This window comes from Haemaphysalis longicornis, unplaced genomic scaffold, assembly GCF_048455015.1.
Source record: "Haemaphysalis longicornis isolate Haplotype H1 unplaced genomic scaffold, Haemaphysalis longicornis Haplotype H1 scaffold_5, whole genome shotgun sequence".
Lineage (NCBI taxonomy): Eukaryota > Metazoa > Arthropoda > Arachnida > Ixodida > Ixodidae > Haemaphysalis > Haemaphysalis longicornis.
In genome coordinates this window covers 39,406,389-39,426,915 of record NW_027526385.1, presented here as the reverse complement: position 1 = coordinate 39,426,915, position 20,527 = coordinate 39,406,389, and the positions used below count along the sequence as shown (strand labels likewise).

The 20,527-nt window shown below is 45.4% G+C and overlaps 1 protein-coding gene and 1 long non-coding RNA gene across 2 annotated transcripts; one reads left to right on the top strand and one right to left on the bottom strand.

Moving 5' to 3' along the window:
• The first annotated feature begins 1,408 nt into the window (after positions 1 to 1,408).
• Positions 1,409 to 9,537, top strand: LOC144138079 (uncharacterized). Its single transcript, XR_013315808.1, has 3 exons — positions 1,409 to 1,673; positions 3,213 to 3,341; positions 5,926 to 9,537. It is a non-coding gene; the product is annotated as an uncharacterized LOC144138079 (long non-coding RNA).
• Positions 9,538 to 10,196: 659 nt separating this feature from the next.
• Positions 10,197 to 19,899, bottom strand: LOC144139179 (uncharacterized). Its single transcript, XM_077671611.1, has 4 exons — positions 19,742 to 19,899; positions 18,114 to 18,257; positions 14,971 to 15,072; positions 10,197 to 10,397 (listed from the first exon to the last, which is right to left on the bottom strand). The coding sequence occupies exons 1-4, from the start codon at positions 19,884 to 19,886 to the stop codon at positions 10,258 to 10,260; spliced, it is 531 nt and encodes a 176-aa protein (XP_077527737.1). The 5' UTR covers positions 19,887 to 19,899; the 3' UTR covers positions 10,197 to 10,257.
• Positions 19,900 to 20,527: the final 628 nt, after the last annotated feature.

Here is a 20,527-nt window from a genome sequence, read left to right as displayed (position 1 = left end):
GTGGGGCGCATTGACATGCTTATGATGATGATCACCCACCTTGTTTTCTTCTTGAAGAGGTAATAATGGCACCTTAACATTTTCTCTATTATATAGGAGTGTCAAAGGATATGTAACTCCCCAAATTATTAATTTTCTGAGAGCATGCGTTTGAGCACAAAGTCCTCGAAGGTACAGCACTACAGCCGTTTCATTCAGATAGGCGAGAAGAGACCGGTGCTGAGAGAACCATATTCTCAGGTGGAGGTTTACGGGTTTCCCAGGATGGAGCCCTCCGCCCCGGATATGTGACATGTGGACGGTTTTAAGTGCTGGGCAAGGCCATTAAATAGAGGCTTCATTCATGTCAGCGGCTGACGCCGCGAGCGTACAAAAAGAACGGATGCACGGAAACGGCGTGTGATAGGGGGCAGGCAAGCGTGCTGGGAATAACGCCACTCCAACTCGAAGCCTCCGCTGCAGGACCTCCTTCCAGCGAGCTAACCCACTCGGCAGGTCAGTTCCGCGCGGTTGAAGTAGACCACGCGTGACGCGGCGGAGGTTCTTCTTTTCCACCAGCAGTTCTTGAATGGCGGACTCCAGAAGAAGCGACATTGGCTTCGGGTGGCCTATACGGTGACAAATGCGATCCTCAACTATGTGGGTAGGAAGCATGACCCAGAGAGTCCAGAAAATACGGACAGGGACAGGACACCGAAGTCTGCGGGTTCCTTAACAGCCACTGAGTACAAGTTTCATTTCATGTGTGATGGCCCGCATAAGACGAGTGTACATAACGGTGCTGCATTGCCCATTATTTTCCTCCACTTTTTACTTTTAAACTGTCTTCTCAACCTTAAACAACGTCTTTCATTTGTCTGTAATGAAAGTAACAACGTAAAACAAAAAAAGCCGTTGTGCCATAGATGCCTCAGGCAGTACGGGTATATTGATTTATTTAACAGAAATTTTACCTTAAACGAGAAAGAATATTCTCCTTTCCCGGGTGCCTGTTTCTGCGTCACTGGATTCTTTACGTGATCTTGTGACGCTGTTACACACGACCAGTGAAGTGATCCTAAAATAAGGCCCATTTAGAATGTTGAATTCCGAAGCGCCACTGAGGATCGCTTCATCTACTCCATTATTAGCCAGAAAACACCTCGGGAAAAAATATATCGGATGGATTCAGGGCAAGTCCGCGTGCAGCTCATTGCCGTTGTCTAAGGAAGCTGATTTTTTTTTTTTTTTTTTGTCGTGTGGTAGGTTGTTGGTGGGAAGTATAGGAGCTTTGTTCATTACATCAACTTCTTGAAGAGCCCTGCGTCGAGTGACGCTAGCTGGGGAACATTTAGCCGGAAGCTGATTTCGCCGTATGTTCCGCGTCTAGAGGAAGATCGGTCTCACTGCAGATGCGGGGAAACAAAGAGGTCGAGATAATACCATGCATGGGCTTCTGCGTTTTCTCTAACCTTGGGTTACAAGACAAACAGGACGTTCGTTTATCACTCGCCGTCCAAAGGAAGCTTGAGTTATTTAGTAACGATAATATATAAAATGTGTGTTGGTATTATTTAAAGCCAACACGAACCCTTCAAATGGCACAAGTTCCACAGCTTCTGATGTAGCCATGAAGATTTTCCTGATCATCGTGTTGTCGGCGTTGGCGGTGGTGGGAGCCCTTGGACACCCCCGTAAGTTCCCGGGTCATTTCATCAGCATTCATGCTCGATTTTAAAAAGTAAATGTTTTACTTTTTTAGTTAAAAACCTGTATAAGCCACAGTATAGGTGTATAGGTTACTCGCACAGCTTCAGATTAAAGTGAGAAAAGAAACAGCGTGCCGTGGTGGCGCCAAATCGATCGCGATGATACATGTTTCACTGTATATATTCAACATGACAAAAGGCATAGCTTTAAAACTGTGACCCTTTACCCGTACTGATATTTGTCACTGGAAAGGCACCGCTACTTTTCGCGGAATCTTTCTATCGAAAATACCTTAGATACTGCGATGCGGACGCGTCAACGAAATCTCTAGAAATTTTAGAAAGTGGCGGTCAAAACGAAGAGATTTTCTCTGATGCGCTGAGGTAGACGTAATCTATGTCAGGAATTTAGAGGCTTCAAAGTTCCTCCAAACTGAGTTCGGCGATGCGAAGGATGTACATCGGATACACAGTAAAGGGTAGCAACTTATTGCCGCTGTTCTGCCTGCGTCGGCCATGTCTAAGTTCTCCCCGCCATCTCTTTGTCGGAGTTACAAGCATTGGCGTGTCCACTTTCTTCCAACCCCTCAGTGCGGAGGTCCAGTCGTCAAGACGAGTTGCCGTGCGCCATTTTAAATGGTATTTCTCTTCTGTCATCGTACTAGAGAAACTGCGTACGACAGCTATGCTTACCAACCTTCCTATGCTTATACACCTTCACAACGTAAAATGCCTGATGAATTCCTAAAAAATAGAAATTCCCGCTATTTTCGCTGATGTACTTAAGGTTTTCCTGAAATATGCCCGAGAATTCCTTTGCACTGAGGAGTGTAGAGATGTATCTGATCTGCCTGTAGTACTAATTACAAGAAAAGGGCCTGGTTCTATTATTCCGAGTTAATGACTCTTGTTAGGGCAGATGGGCTGTTTGCTAAGGTTATATGTTTCACCCGTACCCAATAACTGCTTTAGAAAAGCGGATGCCAAGAAACCTTCCAGATTTATATGAATATGTGACGTATTAAAATCCATTGATTGTTACTGAGTAGTTGCATAGTCAGAATACAATACGTTCGAGCCCTGATTTAGTCGTAGTTTTAAACATATAAGGGCAGAATCCAGGGTTCCTGTTTCTGTATTCAATAGTTACTGATACGTGATGGAGTGTGGCTTGTGCAGATATAAAGAAATTGTGATTAGAAACACAGTAAGCAAAGAATTGCTTCAAATGTATTTGCACGATACACTCACAAGACAAAACAATCAGAAAGCAAACCAAAAATGAAATGTTTTGATCCCCTACGGGCGAGTGAGGGAAATCTTGAACTGGGCGAGCACTACAATTTTGAATAAGTAAAACAACCGACGTCGAATATCGGTATTAAAATTGTATTTTCCATACATATTTCCTTTTTTTGTCCTACCGATTGCTGGGTAATGAAATTCTCCAAATGGTAACTTCCATTCGCTGTCAGTGTAATATGTTCATTTTCTCCGAATATTTATTTTCTTTCATCCTGGAAGATGCATTAGATGCTGCCGTGCGTCCAACACCTGCCGATGCCGACCGTCCACTGGACTCCTTAGCCAGAGATGATCAGATTATAATGCTGCCACACTTCAAGGTCAACGTCGAACCCACGTCAAACATCGGTATTAAAATTGTATTTACCATATTTTCCAATTTTTATCCTACCCAAGGCTGGGTGCTAAAAATATGCAGATGGTAATTTTCATTGCTGTCACTGTTATATGTAAATTTTCCGATTATATTTCTCCTTTCCATCCCGGAAGAAGCAAAAGATGCGCTCGCGGCGCACTGTATTGCTGGTAGTTCCTAAGATCCGCTTGACTACTCCGCCCCAGATGATCACAATGTAATGGCCCCAATGGCCACACACTTCGAGGTCAGCACCGGTTAGTAGATTTGGGATTGTTTCTCAGGGCCGCCATTTTCACAGCGAAGCTGTTTAGCAAATCGTAATTTTTCGTGTGCGCAGTAGAAAATACGAAGAAATTGCTTAACGTGAACGTGAGCTCCGGCCTCGCGGTGACCGCCCAGCAGCCAACAAAACCAAAAAAATGCCTACTGGTCATGTGTGCGTGCCTCACGACGACCGCCCAGCGTCCCCTGCGTGCGTTTGTCAAGCCAAGCATACCCACTCAGGGAGATTGGCCAAGATTTCCCCCTCTCCTTCCCCCCTCCAAAAAAAGAAGCTCCAGCGTTCGCCGTAATCGTACCAACACTCTCTCGTAGGACAGGGGAACAGTGCCGGATAGCATACTAGGCCGTAGCTTGGTTAACATTACTGCCTTTTCCTTACCTTTCCTCTCTCTCTCTCTCTTTCTCTCTCTCTCTCTCTCTCTCTCTCTCTCTCTTGCTCGGGACGAGAAAGACACGTCATAGCGTGCTCCCTTCAAAGGTGATGTCCAATGATTATCACTTCCGAAAAATCAGAAGAGGCTCACACTTATAGCAACAATGATTGGCAAAGGTCGCTGCGGCCGCGAAGAAGCAAATTGGCTGCAATCGGAGACCTAAACCTTCGTGACGGCCTTGAAGGCTGCTTCCAGCTTCGCTACTTTCAAGTCTTACGCCTTAATGGAAGCTTCCTTCGTTTTTTTTTTCTGCTCTGCGAACATTAATTGTGCCATAGGGAAAGCGATGAGGCCTTACTGAGGTAGAGTCATGTGACAATAAAAGAAGTGGTGTACCTCTGCGAACAAAAACCTACCGCTGCCAATTCCAGGCACGAATTTGAAGGAGTAAACTTTCGATTCGTTTGGCTATCGTTTGAAGCCCAAGGCGGAGGATATAACGCAGACATAATTTGATCTGAGAAAGCGGGCTATCTGCAACTTATATGAAAGGTTTGGTTAAAACTGATATTAAACAATATGCCGCTCTACATCGAGATTGTAATGTTGAGCCCCCGGTGGCGCCGGTAAGTTTAAGGTTGTATATAATATCGATGACACCTTCAGCTGTGAGTGTGATAAAATGAATTTGGGTGAGATCAACTCTTTGAAGGGTAGGGACAACAAATCGCGGCTCGTGCGTGAACACTGGAGGAAAATTGAACGTCTATCTTTTTACTCGCCTGAAGATGTCTTCGAAAGACGATAGCTTTCTGCCTTCCCTGCCACGTAAGGGTCACTTTTCTCTGCCACCCTGTCGCTCACTCTCTTCCTCTTCCATCTCGCTCCTCCTAGGATAAACACGGTGGAGGTTATCTAAAGAAAAATTTTCCGTCCTCCAACGCTCGCGTGCCATTTATTGGAACCTTCCGTTACTTGGCATACCACCAAGAGGTCTAGGCTTGCGCACGACTTTGTGTTGTATCCTCGGGTCAAAATATTGCTTTCGATGCGGATTTAACATTTTTTATCACAAAAATCTGTCCGAAATCTATTTCCAAATAAAAGAACACTGTTACTATCGGTTATGTCTGATATGTTCCCTCAAATATGCCAAAAATTTTCTTTTGTTTCCCAGTGTTGACACGTATTAATGATGATTGTGGATCTTGTTGTTTGGGAAGGTTTGGCTTGTATAAACTCATTTCAGAATTTCTGTGACTTTTCGGCGGATGGCTGAATCAAGGACAGACCTACAGACACATACAGAAATAAACAGATCAAACTTTTAGGGTGTTAGTAGCTCAAGAAAGACTGTGGTCTTTACCATACGAGTTGATAACGTTCGAATAGTGTTGTAGAAGAATGGGTCAACCATCGGTGGCCACGAAAGGAATAGTATTGGTCTAGTTAACTGTGTCTGATTAGATTCCCAAATCTTAATCTGTGGTGATGCGTGCACGCCTGATCGTAGAAAAGTTAGGTGTAAAGCCTGATGGACGGAAAGCAGCAGCCTGTACGGGAAAATGAACTTGTCGGCAAGCAACCCAATCTTCCAGACAGTCTATTTTGGTAAGGGGCATACGATTGCACAGTACAAGTACTCAGCCCCAGTAAAAGCATAGTGCGTTGATCTCTGGGTATGGATATAAATGGGAATTGAGTAATTAAAAACACCTGGAAGGAAGCGAGGGTTGTACTACAGTGGCAATACGAAATAGCACAGCAAACAACCGTAGGAGGAGCACGCTGCTTTGTTACAATGACAAAAGCTGTGGAACAGAATAATGACAGCATGTCTTCTTCACTATGCTTCATCAATAAGAGCGAGACGGCGGGAACGAAAAGCTATTTCATGATGGTATGAACGTCGTTACAGATTTGCTGCCCAAGACCAGTATGCAGCGCATGGCACAGTACTTGATATGGTGACCGACCAACCCGGACCGAAGCACACCACACGCGCACCAACTACACGGCAAGCCACCAGACGCCGAAACACCACAACGTGAACCACCAGACTGCAAACCACCCCACGCCAACAACCACACCGGAACCCACGACCTCCAGATGAAGGGACTGTATAATCTGGATGTTTTGACAGTATATCGACTTGTAAAGCGTGTAACCGGGCAATTCATTAATTATCCTCCGTTGCAAATCCCGCCGATCTCGAAATGCCCGAAAATTAGGACTATGAAGACGTTTTGTAAAAAATAGCGATAAAAGTATCAAATAATTGCCCTCAAACGATGAGACTGCCATAGAAATAATCGTACGATGTTGCTATTCTAAGTTTGAAATCCCTCCTTCACATTGGTCTCTGGGCCATCTGGATTTTTTTCTCCTGGGCGTTTAATATCCTAAAATCATGAAACTTTGTCAAATAAGTGGCTAATGCCTTCTCAAATATTCGATGCCTTCACGCGATAGTGAGAGCGAAAGACAGATGACATTGTTAAAGAAAGGAAGCAAGATTCACACGTCTCTCCCAAACACAGGGTGGGGATATACATTTGCACCTGGCGATAATAAACAAGTAGTACACCACGTTGCATCGCAACTGGAGTTTAGTCATTATTCTGAAAATCCGGGGGAATAAATAGCACGAAGTAATAATAGGCTGCTTTGCATTCTCTTTAGATTCGTCATACATAACGGATGGTTGGGTGTAAGCCCTGAGTTCCTATTTGAAAGCAGACACCACGAAGGCAGATAGAAAGAAGTGGGCATGACAAAAGTGACGATCTTTGAAGGCTAAAGAATAACGGCTTGCCCTTACATTGCTTATCTAAGGCTTGTTTACTGCTTCCGGGTTCTTTGGTCTCTTTCTTTCTATTTCTTTCTTTCTTGTCTTTTGACGCGACTTGCTTCGACAAGCAGGCTTGCAGCACTTTCCATCACAGCTTACCTTGAATAATAGTTCTCCGTGGCTCTCCTGCACCTGTTTTACGCACGTGCCGTCGCGGTCACCAGAAATATGGTATGACGTGAATGCACCATGCACGAGTCTTGATCTTGTTTCGCCGCCGACAATGTGCAGAGGAAGCACTGAAGTAAGGTATCCAGCTGCTATTCTGGACACCATGGTTCAATATGTGTATGAACTCAATAGCGTTTGAAAAGCGAGCCTTGCTTCGGTGATTTGAACTCAAACATTTTGGTTCTTCTCTCTTTGACGTGATTTAGCCCCCCTGCCAAAATTCGATAGGTTGTGTGACAAAGAATTACGAGTACATATAAGTACAGACTGGTCGAAACTACTGAAACTGGTGACATACATGATACCTATCGACATTTTTCAGCAAAACGAAAACACTAGGCATGTTTTAGGCAAAAAATAAAGAACACACAGGTGGCAGTAGCACATTCTTTTAATTAAGATTAGTGGGACGGGTACTGTGAAAGCAAATAGCAGATCTTTATTGGGAGATGGATGACAAAATTCAAAAAGAAGTAAGAACTTTTGTCCTACAGAGGCGAGATTAAAGTAAACGCCGAAAAATCATCGGCCGCGTATGTATCCGCTCTCTTCACCGAAATTGGCGTCATAAGGCAATAGTATTTAGCCACCCCTACGTCTGCCTATTCCCCAATAATAACTACCGGCCAAAAGTAAAGGATTTCGTGTACGAGACGCTTATATAGGCCTATTTCCAATCTACTATATCTGGTTTAATGCTTCATAGTACCTGTAGACTCTACTAATCAAAAAAGACATTAGCTGTGTTGGGGGCAAAATATCACAGAGAACTGGTACTTCATTGTTTTGAAGTACTCCAATACGCCCCGCCTCATTGCCAGGGTGTAGTTTCGGCGCCTTAAACACAACAATAAATCAAATGCAAATACATCTCTGGCAGTACGCCTTGTTTGTGTGATTTTCAGTGACAGAGGTAGCGTTCTGTTCCTTACGCGAGTGCTTGCAGAACGCCCTTCAGCGTATTATAATTCTACCAAAGATATCTCATTCGCAGTTGTAATCGTCCGTAACAGCTTTTCCAAGGTGCCAGGGCACGTTTGTTGGTAATTACATTCAATTTCTTCGCACCCATCTTTTACCCTACAATGAAGGGTTCCGAGTTGAGTTCTTCAAGCGTTGCTTCCAGGTGTTCTTCAGACCCACTGAACACGACAATGTCATCAGAAGATCTCGACCAGCTGAGTTATTCTACGTTTCCTTGTATACCAGACTTCTCCGAATTAAGCTTTATAATTACCCCTCACCTCCTAAACAGGCTGTAAACAATTCTGTCCCTCTGCCTAGTGCACTTCCTGATGCGAACTTTTTCACTTTTGTTGTGGATGCATAGCATGGCTCATGAATATCCCTCAAGAGTCCTTATTATTTCTGTACGTTACTGGTTGCAAACCCCTACGAGCACCATTTAGCAAGAAAACCATCAAGAAAACTCCACTGAGGAATCAGAAGAGCGTAGAAATTCTCGACACGTCTATGACGTGCGCAACGTACGATTCACCTAGCAAGGAATTACATTCGGGTACACTTGCTATAAGGCCCATCGTTCTGCGAAGTCATCTGTCGGAACACATGCACCACAATTCAGTGCGTCGTGATGCAATGTACTTCGAGAACAGCAATGGCCCGATGGGACACATTATTCATAGTTAACCTTGTGAATCACATTAGCTAATCAACGATTAGGCTTGTGGATTACCAATTAGGAGAATTGCTTCTGATATATCCAGTTTGGTCTTGCACATCCAGTTTGGATATATCCAGTATATCCAGTTTCGATGTAGTTTGGATATGGGATACAGTTTGGATACAGTATATCCAGTTTGGACATATATCCATTTTGCACTTATTTCCAGTTATTTATGAGTAGTCGTAGTGTTACTGACTTTATTTCGGCTTTATTTCTCCCCTTCTCTCTTAACTGTTGGTGCATGACCCTGGTTTGCCTTAGTTAGCCTTTCAAAGTACTAGCAGTCGCTGGTAGCTATTATCGAGATAAGAATAAGGAATCGTCATAAAGCCTAGGTAGATTTCTTGATTATAAGTAGCATCAAACTGACTTGCAGGTGGCCGAAGCTATGGAAGGTTCGGCAAGCCTATATTTTAATATTCATTTTAAAAACCTGACAGGCCGCCGTATAGTTAAAAAGGAAAGCTACGCAGCTTTCTCAGAAACTTTGCAGTTAAAGAGAAATTCGCCCTGGTTCAGGATTGGATCCGGGACCACCGCTTATCTAGGGCCATCGCTTCTCGGTACAAGCGGCTGCACGCCTGTTTGGATCAGTTAATGGAGAAACTGCAATATATAGGCGGTTTTTCCGGGTTCGAACCCTGCACAAGGGCGAATTTTAGATGCGACTGCATCTCATTCACTCGCCTTGTCCATGCAGCGTCATCGGCGTTGTTGTCGTCCGCCCCTCCCCCATTCTCCTCGCCGCGCGAGCTGCGCTCTCCGCCGCTCACCCCCTCTCCTCTCCGATGCCCCTCTCTCGCGAGGGGCATTGAATTGAATTCGAATGGATCGGCTTGGCTTGGCTTGGATTGGATTGGACTTGGATTGGATTGGATTAAAGTGGATTGTGTTGGATTGTGTTGCGTCATAGCCGCGGCAGACACACTGGCGCCGGCGCTTGTGCAGTCCTCTCTCTCTCTCCGCGGTCTCCTCTCCTTCGGGCGCGCTGCGCATATAACCGGTGTGCCGCTTTCCGGCGGCCTTTCGGTCGACGGTTGCTCTCCACTTGCGCTTGAACCCCCCTCAGCGTCGCATCACACCAGGGTTCCCGTGAGGGGAGGTGGGCGTAATTTTTCTTCAACTGCGAATATTCTGAGAAAGTTGTATAGCTTTCCTCCGCTGCATTTTTGGCGGATGTCCAATTCTCCCGTTGTCAAAGCTTACTCAAACAGCTAGCGTACTCACAGGAATAGGAATCCATTATTCCTATGCTTCTTCATCTAACTTGGTGGGTGATTAGGATAGAACGCGCCCGATAATATGCCTCTGCAGGGATCATGCCTAAATGTATATCACAGTCACAAGGCATTGTTACTAAAACCTACATAAGACCTATCCATATGGAGCGCGAAGGCATACTGAGGGACGCATAATTTTCCGAATGAACCAGGCATGCATTGATCCGCACCAATATATCACAAACCAAAATGCTTCTTACTGCAGCGTATTTTACGACTCTTTATTGTATATTACGACAGAAACGTTAGTGTTGGTGCCTGTCAAACCGGAGGCCGGTCAAAAGGACGTGGCCGGGGCCAAGGTCGGGGCCAAGGTAGGGGCCGCCATGGCTGATGCGGCAAGACGGATCGACGCTGCCTTGTGCTGCGTTGCTCATCATCGGGGATATCCACATCCAGACCTGCAGGAAAAGCACGACAGTTGTGAGTGAGTGAAACGCTTTATTAAAGACGAGAGGCCATAAGGCCCTGCGGGGAAGTGAGGATGGGAAGGGGGAGGAGAAAGCGAAAGGTCACAATTCACACAATACACACATTTCTAGTCTTGGGGTCCAATTCACAGAAGGCACAGTTCACTAAGTCATCAGTGGCAATGTCGCTGTTGACATCGGACGTGGACAAGTAAGGTCAGTCGGAGAGAGTCTGTGAGACCGCTACACCAATTTGTAAAGACCGTTTTCAAGGGCGTACTGCGTTTCCGGCGCACAAGGCAACCGCATGGCTCACAACGCGGCCAGGGAAAGCCTTCAATCACCTCCTACGCTGCCCGCCACGCCCGTCCCTCCCCTCCAAGCAGATTGGCAACTTCAGCTACGGCTCCTCAAGAAAGAAAGCAGGAAGCGTTTGCAAGATGAAACACCGGTTGGCATCCTTGCACCGCTCAAGCCCTTCTCGCGTCCGGGCGAGGTATTCGCGAATAAAGTGTATGCAAATGCAGCGTATACACCACACATTATACATAAGTGGTCAGCCCCAGCAGGCTCTCAATTGCGCCGATGCCCCCACTGTAATAGTGATTCTATACCAAATCTATTCCACTTAATTTGGCTCTGTCCTGTATTCGCCCGTAACCGCCATCAGCTGCTAACAGTAGGTCCAGCACCTGTGACTCAACTGGAGCACGTTAGTCGTGTCCGTGACGACCCCGCTACTTTAGAAAAAATAACGACAGTTGTGTGTTTGGTTACCGAAGGGTTTGATGTCATCATCCCGGAACTAAATTGAGTCTTTTGGCTTCCCCAAGAACCGGGTTCTTCCCATTCTTATTTTGACCTTCGCACAGGTGCGGTGAAGTTATACAGTATTCGGAGAAAATTTTGGGAGACCTGATCAGGAAAATAGCCAGCATGAGCGCGATTTTCTAGAGTGGATTGACGACAATTTACCCAGAAAGACAATTACCCAGAAAGACAATTACCCAGAAAGAAAGACAATTACTTTTTCTTTGTATAATTTTGTTAGTTGACAAAATGAAGGCGACACGAAACATAGTCAGAAATGATGAGCCATCTGTTTCCATTGTGTACAAAGGGACGATGAGAGCGTCTGCGCAAGGCACCCGCCGGCCCCTCTTCGCCGCCCTTGTCTGTCTTTGGATCATGGCGCTGTGGGGCATTGTCCACCAAGAGTCCCGTGACAAATTACGAGACCTTGTATGGTTATGATGCCTGCTTTTCCTCTTTTCGGGGACCCAAGCTTTTTTCTGTACTTTTTTAGGCACACATTGCCATGTCGAATGAATATTTCAGTGGTACTAAAGGGATAATTGATGGCCTGCATGCGCCGGCTGAATCGTCTCACTCGAATAAATCTTCTCAGCGCCTCCCAATATAGTCAATATAGGTACTAAGGAAATAAAATCAACTGATATTTTTTACCGTACAGCGTAAACTAGGGTGCGGGAAGCACTTTTTTGCGCTGGACGAACAAGCACAGCGGTCAGCAGCACGACTACGCATCTGCGAACACTTTTCCGTCTAAGAAATGCAATTGCTAGACGTGAGCTATTGTAGAAACTCGGGGGAGGCCTACTGCACGAGCGCAATACAACAAATAGTCACCTAAGCTGCTTGAAATGCTAAAACTAAATAAAAGTGTAAACTGGTTATACTATATATACCTTATATTTCCATTGTCCGCATCGCTCTCGCCCGTGGCCGTGTGGTTTGGAGCGCTAGGTACCTCACCGCAAGTGTTTTGCCCGTCAGAAGTTCGAATCCCCGCGGGTACAAGCTTTTCTTTTTTTTTCTTATAAGGTAACTTTTTCGTTTTTCGCCGATGTTTTCTATACTGAGTTCTCCTTTTTTTGAGCCGCAACGTTCACTGCTCCACGAACTAGTCCGCAGAACTCGCGCAGCCTGGCACTAGCGCGCTTGTGAGTTCTCATTGGCATGCTGTTGCCATAAGCTCCTACTCCTTGCCGGCATTCGGCACAGGCCAGAATCAACAGACCCTTGGCCTGGTTCGAACACGCTTTTTACGATACAGGCATGAGTGAGGCAAGCTACAAATATGGGGGGAAAGCACATGCATCTGTGCGTCTGCGGGGACGCGGAGGGCGTTCATGCACGCGTAGGCCTCGGCTAGTGAATGCTACGATTCCAAGCCGTCCTGGGAGGCTTATCTTATGCATTTTGCAGCCGACAACATGGCAGAAGCGCGGTACTACGATTACTGGGATATTGAGAATGCCCATCCAACGACGCCATCGGATGTCAAACATGTTGTTTTACAGAACCGAAACCGAAACCGAAACTTGTTTGATTGCTAACTTTGGGCATCGTCCAATCACGGTGCCCCCTCCTCCCAACGTCACAGCCTTAGTTGGTGCGGCCGCCGCAAACCGCGCATGGTAGTTTTTATTCTTTCGCGCTTTGTAAAATAATTACCGATTTGTCATCCGTATAAACGATGAAAAGTGTGCTAATTTGAGCCAGTTTACGCAGTGCAAGCAAAAACGGGAGCTTGACAAATTCACTTCAGTGTCCCTTTAAAGAATGACGACATTTCACGTCTCAGTCAACTGAACTGCGGGACACGATGTTTTTTTACGTCCGTACGTACATCACGATATGGCTTTTGCGTCGGTAGTCTTAAGATAGCATTACGAACCATTAAAGATTGCCTTAAGTGTTTATTATTCGCAGCCGCCATTCTAAATTCCTGTGCAAACAAAAAAGGGATACCGTGCAGACAATTCTCGTTGTAGTCTAAAGAAAACGCCCCTGGCAGCTGGACGGGTGGCGCTGCCTCTCGGCGCCTTCCTCGTTACGGAAATGGGCAAGTGCATTTAAATGCACAGCCTGCCGTTGGTTTTTCACGAGTTGGCCTCGTTGCCTTTGATGTCTAGGTGTCGCTCTGAGTTATTATAACCCCGTAAACGAAGCCTAGTCACACGTGTTTAGTTGTTGGCTGAACTAACACCTAGAAAAATTCTCCAAGCTCGTATAAGCCAATTCATTTCTATCGGTTTCAATCACAACAGTTTCTGCACCACCATGAATCCCGGCACACCTCGATGCGAGAGACGTGCGCACGATTTTGATTACTGTACGTTCGTTGAAACGCTCGCAGTTGAAATGTAAAGCTTTTTCTGTAACCGGAAGCTTTGTGCCGTCTGTTAGCCACTATTGAATCCACAGAAGCCTGGGAGGAGACGCCGCACTCTCGCGCCTGTGGCATTTTATCGGCAATCGGAGGAATCCAACAATCTCAGCTACAACTACACTTCTTCCACTTTCTACAAGACAGGCTGGCACCGCTAGGTTTCCACGCGCGTTAAAATGTAACAATGTAACAGCAGTGCGAAGATAACCCAACCTATGCTCCTTAATGCGTAAGAATTGTTTACCGAGTATCTCAACTCGAACCATGCATCTTTGTTAGCCATTTAATCGTTATGAAGTTGTAAGGGTGCATGACGCCGTTTCCTCTTTATGAACCATGAATGCCAGCGCCGCAACGTGCTTTAATCGACCATTCATGCCAGTATTGCAGATGCAGTTAGCCTCAGTAATGTTCCTTGATGCGGCAAACCGTACTGCATATAAACTTTGTTTTGTGCTGTGCAACGGTTGCACCGAGGAAGGGATTTGCATTTACAGCTTCACATCATAGCTTGACTCATTGGTCATCGTCTGCCAGACTGCGGTGTACAATTCCTGAATCTGTGAACAGCCTGCTTTTTGGCACTCGCGCAAATCGTACATGCGACGTGGCTCGTAAAGGCTGTTCTAGTGTCACTAGATAAGATACAGAGTACTGTCACTGAGGCACTCAAGTAGGCAAAGGCAGCCATTTTGGTGTTTATCAGCGTTGCCAGATTGCCGCCTATGCGACCTTAGTTCTATGACGAGGTCCTTTGTAACCAGAACTGCCGCCGAGGCAGAAACACGACATCGTCGGACATACTTCTGCAGCTGAAAGGCTGCTAAGCGCGTTATCTTTGATTCGCGTTCGCAACGACGCCAGTCGCGCGCAGCCGCAGAGCAGGAAGAACAAGCTAGGGCTGTCACAGGTGACTGACAGACAATGCATAAACAACAAAATGGTGGTGCCCATGAACCGTCTCAGTGTAAACCAATGCCACTTAATGTGAACTGACCAATGATCCCGGCGGCGGAACGGGACAATAGGAGAAAAGAGTGCCGATTCTGTAACCTTATCTAGTGACACTAGGCGGTTCCTTTTCCCACCATTTCCCAATCTGAACAAACCTTTGTGATTGTTTAGGCTTTGGAAGCCTTACGAGAGGCAGGGGCCCACCGTGCGCGGCTGCGCCGCTCCGCATTCCACTGACGAGAGCTTTGCCACAGGCGGCGCTGTTCGTCGAAGCGACAGTGGTGTCCTACAACGGCCACCCGGTCCCTATAGTGGCTGACCATAGTTGAATGCAACCCTTCGTTAAGAGAATGGCACCACATGTGCAATTAACTTCAATCATAAGAATACGAAAATGAGTTTAAAACAAAGTACCTGAGTATCTTGGAATGTGCTTCGGTGCTGGCTTAATCCAAGGCCGCAGCCATGGTGGGAGGACTAGCAGCGCAGCGGGGCTCGATGTGTCCTCTGCCATGTCTGCGCACCAGTTTCGACAAAAAAGAGACCCAACGTTTTGCGAAGCCGAATGAGAGACCGCAGTCTGGAAATATAACCACGCATACTAAAAACATTGCGTTCCCCAGCGAGTCCCCAATTAACAAGTACGCCCTGTAAGCAGACGCTGAAGATGGACTTGAGTTTGTCTAATAATCTTGGATGCCACCTTTTATCTTTTCATTTATTTCTTGATGATCTGCTCGGCATAGCGACTGCTGAAGTTCGTCTACAGTGGAAAAACATTGTTGAATGTTGTGGATCGGCTTTGGGCACTGCGTGCTATTTATTTCGGATCATTCGGCAGCATTACGTGATACTGCGTCCTGTTACTGGTTTTTCATGTTCCGCCTATTGTGTTAGTACATGACGCCTGTATTAGAGCAACAGTCAAAGCTAGTGCGATAACCAGCGAGCATACAAGTGAACCATCATTTTATTCTACCAAAAACAAAACACTTATAAATAATCATTAGAAACCAGATTTTAGGCAAATGCCTATTCTGTACCTTGCGCGCCTTTTGCGCCATTTTGTTATATGAGCTTGATATAGGGGTTAAGAAGGGCTTTCATAGTGATTTGTAGTGCCGATAAATGCCTAATTTGGTGTTTCTGCATACAGTTATGTAAATTATCATAAATTCCTGACTTCAATGCTTATTTTCAGCGTCGGCAAATATATAAACACTATTTAAACTCAAGTGTCCCTTTCGGGTGCAGTTTGCGATTGTTATTTACGTTACTGGGTAGCACTGACTGCTCAGAACTCTTTAGAGTTCAACCTAGTCCTCTAGTTCAGCCAACTGCGAAGAACAGCCGCAAGCACCAGTAGGCTGAGACGCACATTCTCAATGACAAGAGGCAGAAATTTGAATTTAAAAATCTGAAATGATTGCAGTTCGCTATCGTTTCCAGAATTATTACAAAGATTTTCAGGCCACGTTCCGGGCGCTCTTTAAAGACATTTCTTCAAACAGGAGCAGTCACATACTCGTTTGTAGAAGCATACTCAAATCCAACTACATTTTCTACGCAATGAGCCAGCATCAAACACGTCTTTCCTAGTAAATCACCCCATATTGAAGAGCCAACGATTGAATGTACGGTTTAACGCGTCGACCCAACGCAGGTGACGAGGCGCGCCGTAGTGGACGGCTCCGGATTTATTTTGACCCCCTGGAGTTCTTTAACGCGCACCGAAATCTCGCACACACGGACGTGTTTGCTTGTCGCCTCCATCAGAAAAGCGGCTGCCACAGCCGGGTATCGAACCCGCGTCCTCGCGCTCAGCAGCGCAACGCCTTAGCCACTGAGCCACCGCGACGGGTGAAGAGGCAACGGCGAAAAATCACGATACAGCTGCCCTCCTTCACGCCTTAAAATTCTCAACGGCCGATGTGCTCTGAAACGCGCTTTTCCGTCGAAAATCTCTTGCTGTTAAACACTTCTTGAAGAAAAATCTGTTGCCATCCCGCCCTTCTGAAGTGTATTTCTAGCAAAGCTTTCCTATTCAGTGACATGAGTGACACTATTTAGTGATTTTATTTAGTGACACTAGTCCTGCCTAGCCTTAAAAAATAATCTGCAAACATAATCTTTAGAGGAACGCATGGTGGGGCGTCCCATTGTTCACAGGCGCCTTATCATCCATAATGCGGTTTCGATGTTTGTTTTGTGGATTCCTTAACTGAATTCTCGGATCTATGCTGTGTGCTCTGATTAGCCTGACGCGTGCGCTCTGCGTCTTAGGCCTTGGTGCCTTGAAGGTTTAGCCCATGGAGGTGAAACCATTGGGGGTACATGTATACGAATTTGCTGTGAAACCACTTTGAAGTGTGGAAGTGAATTTCGCATTGTTGGGACGTCTTGATTGTTCAATTCGGATGTCATTGTATTCGAGAAAATTGCTGGAGTTGTAGATAACAGTCCTTTATGTAAGAGTGTATTAACTTTTTGATAAATCGTAGTCTCTTTTGAGTTTATTATTTTTGCCTGTATTTGTTGCGTCGTAATTAAATTGAGTCAGGCAGACACCAACTACACTCGCGTACAACTTAAGAACGACAATGGAAGTTGCCACTGCGCCTCATCACCCCAGCCAACGGTTCCTCCACGCGGCGCAAATATTTTTACTGCTAATATTTTGAAGAAGACGCGAGTCGTTTCAGTGAATTTTCAGACCTAATCACCTTATAAATTACTGCAGAGATGTCAAACAAACTACGTAAGAAAAAGCAGGCGATGTCACACATTAACTGCATTATTCTTTCAAAACACGCGTCCGCGCTGACATCCGGGGCTGTCGCTTCGGCGGAGTGACACACTGCATGACCAATGGTCGCTCTTCACTTGCACCCGAGAGTAGCGCTTTTTTTTAAAAGAGGGTTCCCAGCTCTCAACCACTCTTTTTCATGTCTGTTTCACAATATGCGATGCTCGAGGAAGCGACAGGGGCCATAGAACATGAATGTGAGCACTGCGCTTGTTGAGTTAAGCCAATTAATCGCCATTAGTTTAACAGTGTTATGGGACAACAGAACGGCATTTTTTGATGGTTGGTGGCTTTGTCACAATATATACAATAAAAATTTTGGTTTTCCTGTCGTATAAAGAGGTCGCGTAAGCCTACGTTCAAAATTATTTATATTTATACAGAAACTTATCGTGCCTATAGCTCCGATGTTAGTAGCCTAAAACGTTGTTTTGCCTGTCTGCCTTTGGCGCCTAAAACGCTCTTTTTTAGTGCTTAAAAATGTGGCTTCTAATAATCAGTGAAATAAACACTAAGCAAACCTGTTAGCGGTGCCATGAACGGGGTGTATGATTTGGTGCACTGGTATGCATTTCTACGATCGCCACAGCTCCATTTTACTTTTGAAAGGTCACAGCTTTGGGAGTGACACTCCACAGTTATAATATATGTGATGCACCTAGTCTTCGTTTATCTCTGTGCTAAATTAGAAAATGGCCAGTAATCAGGCTTGACGTCCGACGTAACTTAATCCTAGCCACCCCAACTATACCTGTTTCTTCGTAGATCTCTGGTTGCGGCCGGGGCCAGGGCAAGGGCCAAGGTTTAGGCACGGGCCAGATCGGGGGCCACGGTCGAGGGTCAAAGGGCGGAAATACACGACGTCTCGGCAGCTGCGACGATTCGGCTTCTTGCCCTGTGAAGTAAAGGAGTTCAATGGTTGGATTAAAGAGGCAATGAAGACAAAATGCATTCTTAGTTCATTAAAAAGATAGCTTTGTTTCGATTTCGGTCGCACCAATTTTATTGCGAAGTTCTAATGAATAATCGAAACTTTAAAGAAAACATGAAGCGGTGGCTACTCCCCAGTCACTTCCAGGCTATTGGCCTATGACGTCACAGAATTTTATTTGCGCGACTGGAGGACGCCGACGTGACTCCCTGCCAAGTAATGGGAGTGGCCGATTGTAGTATGTGGGGCCTATACTTCTGTTTTATCGTATTACTGAAAAGCTGACGTGCAGTTAACACACTTGCGGTTAGCGAGCAGTTAACGAGCAGTCAATTTGAACGAGCAGTCAACAGTCAAAAAAGCGATTAGAGGTTTATTCGTTTCGTTATAGTTAAAGACGTGGCTGGCGTGAGGCTGAGTGCATTAAACTGAACACAGTCGTGTCTTGTTTTCACGACACAATTTAGGCTTACTCTAGGCACACAATATTTTTTTTGCGGGAATTCTATCAAGGTCTTCATGCTGCGCCTACCATTCCTACAAAATTGCGGCTGTCGTTTTCGATTTCGATAGCAGTAGAGAAGAAACACTAAAATATGGTGTTGAGTACCATTTCAGGGGATTACCAGTCTTATTTTAATACTCTAAACCATAAGCTCACAACTACGAAGTTATGCTAACCAATCACTGTATGCAAAACTTTTCTTTTGGCAGTCATACCAACTTCATCGTTTGCACCATCCGTGGGCACACACGATAATTAATCTTAGGGGTAGTTATTCTACGGCGAAAAAAAAAACCTTTGAAAGCCGTATCGTATAATTTAAACGCTATATTTCAACATTAACTTCGTCATTTAAGCCAGTGGCCCTACCAGAGCCAATGTGATGATGAAGTCCACTGCTCTCCTCCTTCTAATTAAGCCATGATCAAAATCATTCTCGTCCTCCCTACCTGGAGGTCAGTGTGAATCCGTCGTAGAGGTGTTGCATGATTTTGATTTGCTACACCTATGATACTTAGAGCCGATGAAACTTAATATTACTGCGTTAAACACTGTACCACATCTAAGTCTCGGTCGGGTTTTTACCACCGCTGCAAGCATGATGTTGCGCCAAAGGCAGTGGCGTCATAGTGTTGAACCAAAGCCAAAAGCTTACAGACACTGAAAGCCTATGGAAATTCCTATTGCTCTGTTTAACATTGCCGCACTTCTCAGTCTCGCTCGGCTCTCTACCACTGCTGCAAACATGATGGTTGGCTAAAAGCTGCGCCATGGAAATCTTTTTACCAAAGCCAAAAGTTTCTGTCAACATACATCTAATATTCCTGCACTTCTTGGAATCCTCTCGGATGCGGAAACTTTACCACAGCCTTTGAAAACTCAACATTGTCCTACGTGTTGCTCCCTTCTCACGGCAGATGTACTTAACACACACAAAACTTACCGTCTTGAGCGAGGCTGCCTTGGGCGAAGAACGCCAATGCTGCGATGATCACGACAACCTTCATGACCGGAGGTCTATGGAGGCCTTTGTGTGAGAATATTTGTTTCCATCCTTTATATACAGGTCCCCAGCAAGTCTCTATCATTTCACAGTTGCGAGATAACGGTTGGTAGGCAGACAGGCGGTAAATTTTTTTTGTCAACATCGGTACCCGGACTTTCGGAAAAACCTGAACGACACATGGGTTTAATCTCTCGAAAACAATGAACGGGAGGGGAAAGCTTATTACTCCTCCGTGTAAATACCCCCTAAAAAGAGGCGACATCTTCTTTCAACAGATACGTGTCACGCTATCATGCAAAAGGGTTAGGTGCACTCTGGATTCCCGATAACACAGCCAGTAGGAGGCAGCAGGGCACGGCGACAACGTTTATGGTTTTTAAGGCAAAAATATCCCGAACACCACAAATTTTGGAGTTCTACAATAATATATGCCATCTTGTTATGTCTACACAGGCAAAAGCGGCACCGACTTAACATTTAGGCATAATATTTTTAGAAAGCACAGCCACTGATATCACACTGCATATATCCTCTTTAATGACTCAGCCAACGCGCCGTCTCCACCCTAACGCCCAATTTTGCTAGAACTGACACATTTAAATACTCATTCCTCCCGCGCACAATAGCTTAATGTAATTTCAAAACAGGACCCATATATCGTCCACAAAGGTGTCTGTGTTTCTATTTAATTGTATTCGTATTTGCACTGTACTGCTTGTTTTG

Bases quoted from the DNA above. Each gene is read 5' to 3' on its own strand.
- LOC144139179 (XM_077671611.1), bottom strand. From the start codon at position 19,886: ATGATAGAGACTTGCTGGGGACCTGTATATAAAGGATGGAAACAAATA. The intron at 18,258-19,741 runs GTAAGTTTTGTG...TTTACTTCACAG, and splicing joins AGGCAGCCTCGCTCAAGACG to GGCAAGAAGCCGAATCGTCG. The intron at 10,398-14,970 runs GTACTTTGTTTT...CTTTTCCTGCAG, and splicing joins GCACATTCCAAGATACTCAG to GTCTGGATGTGGATATCCCC.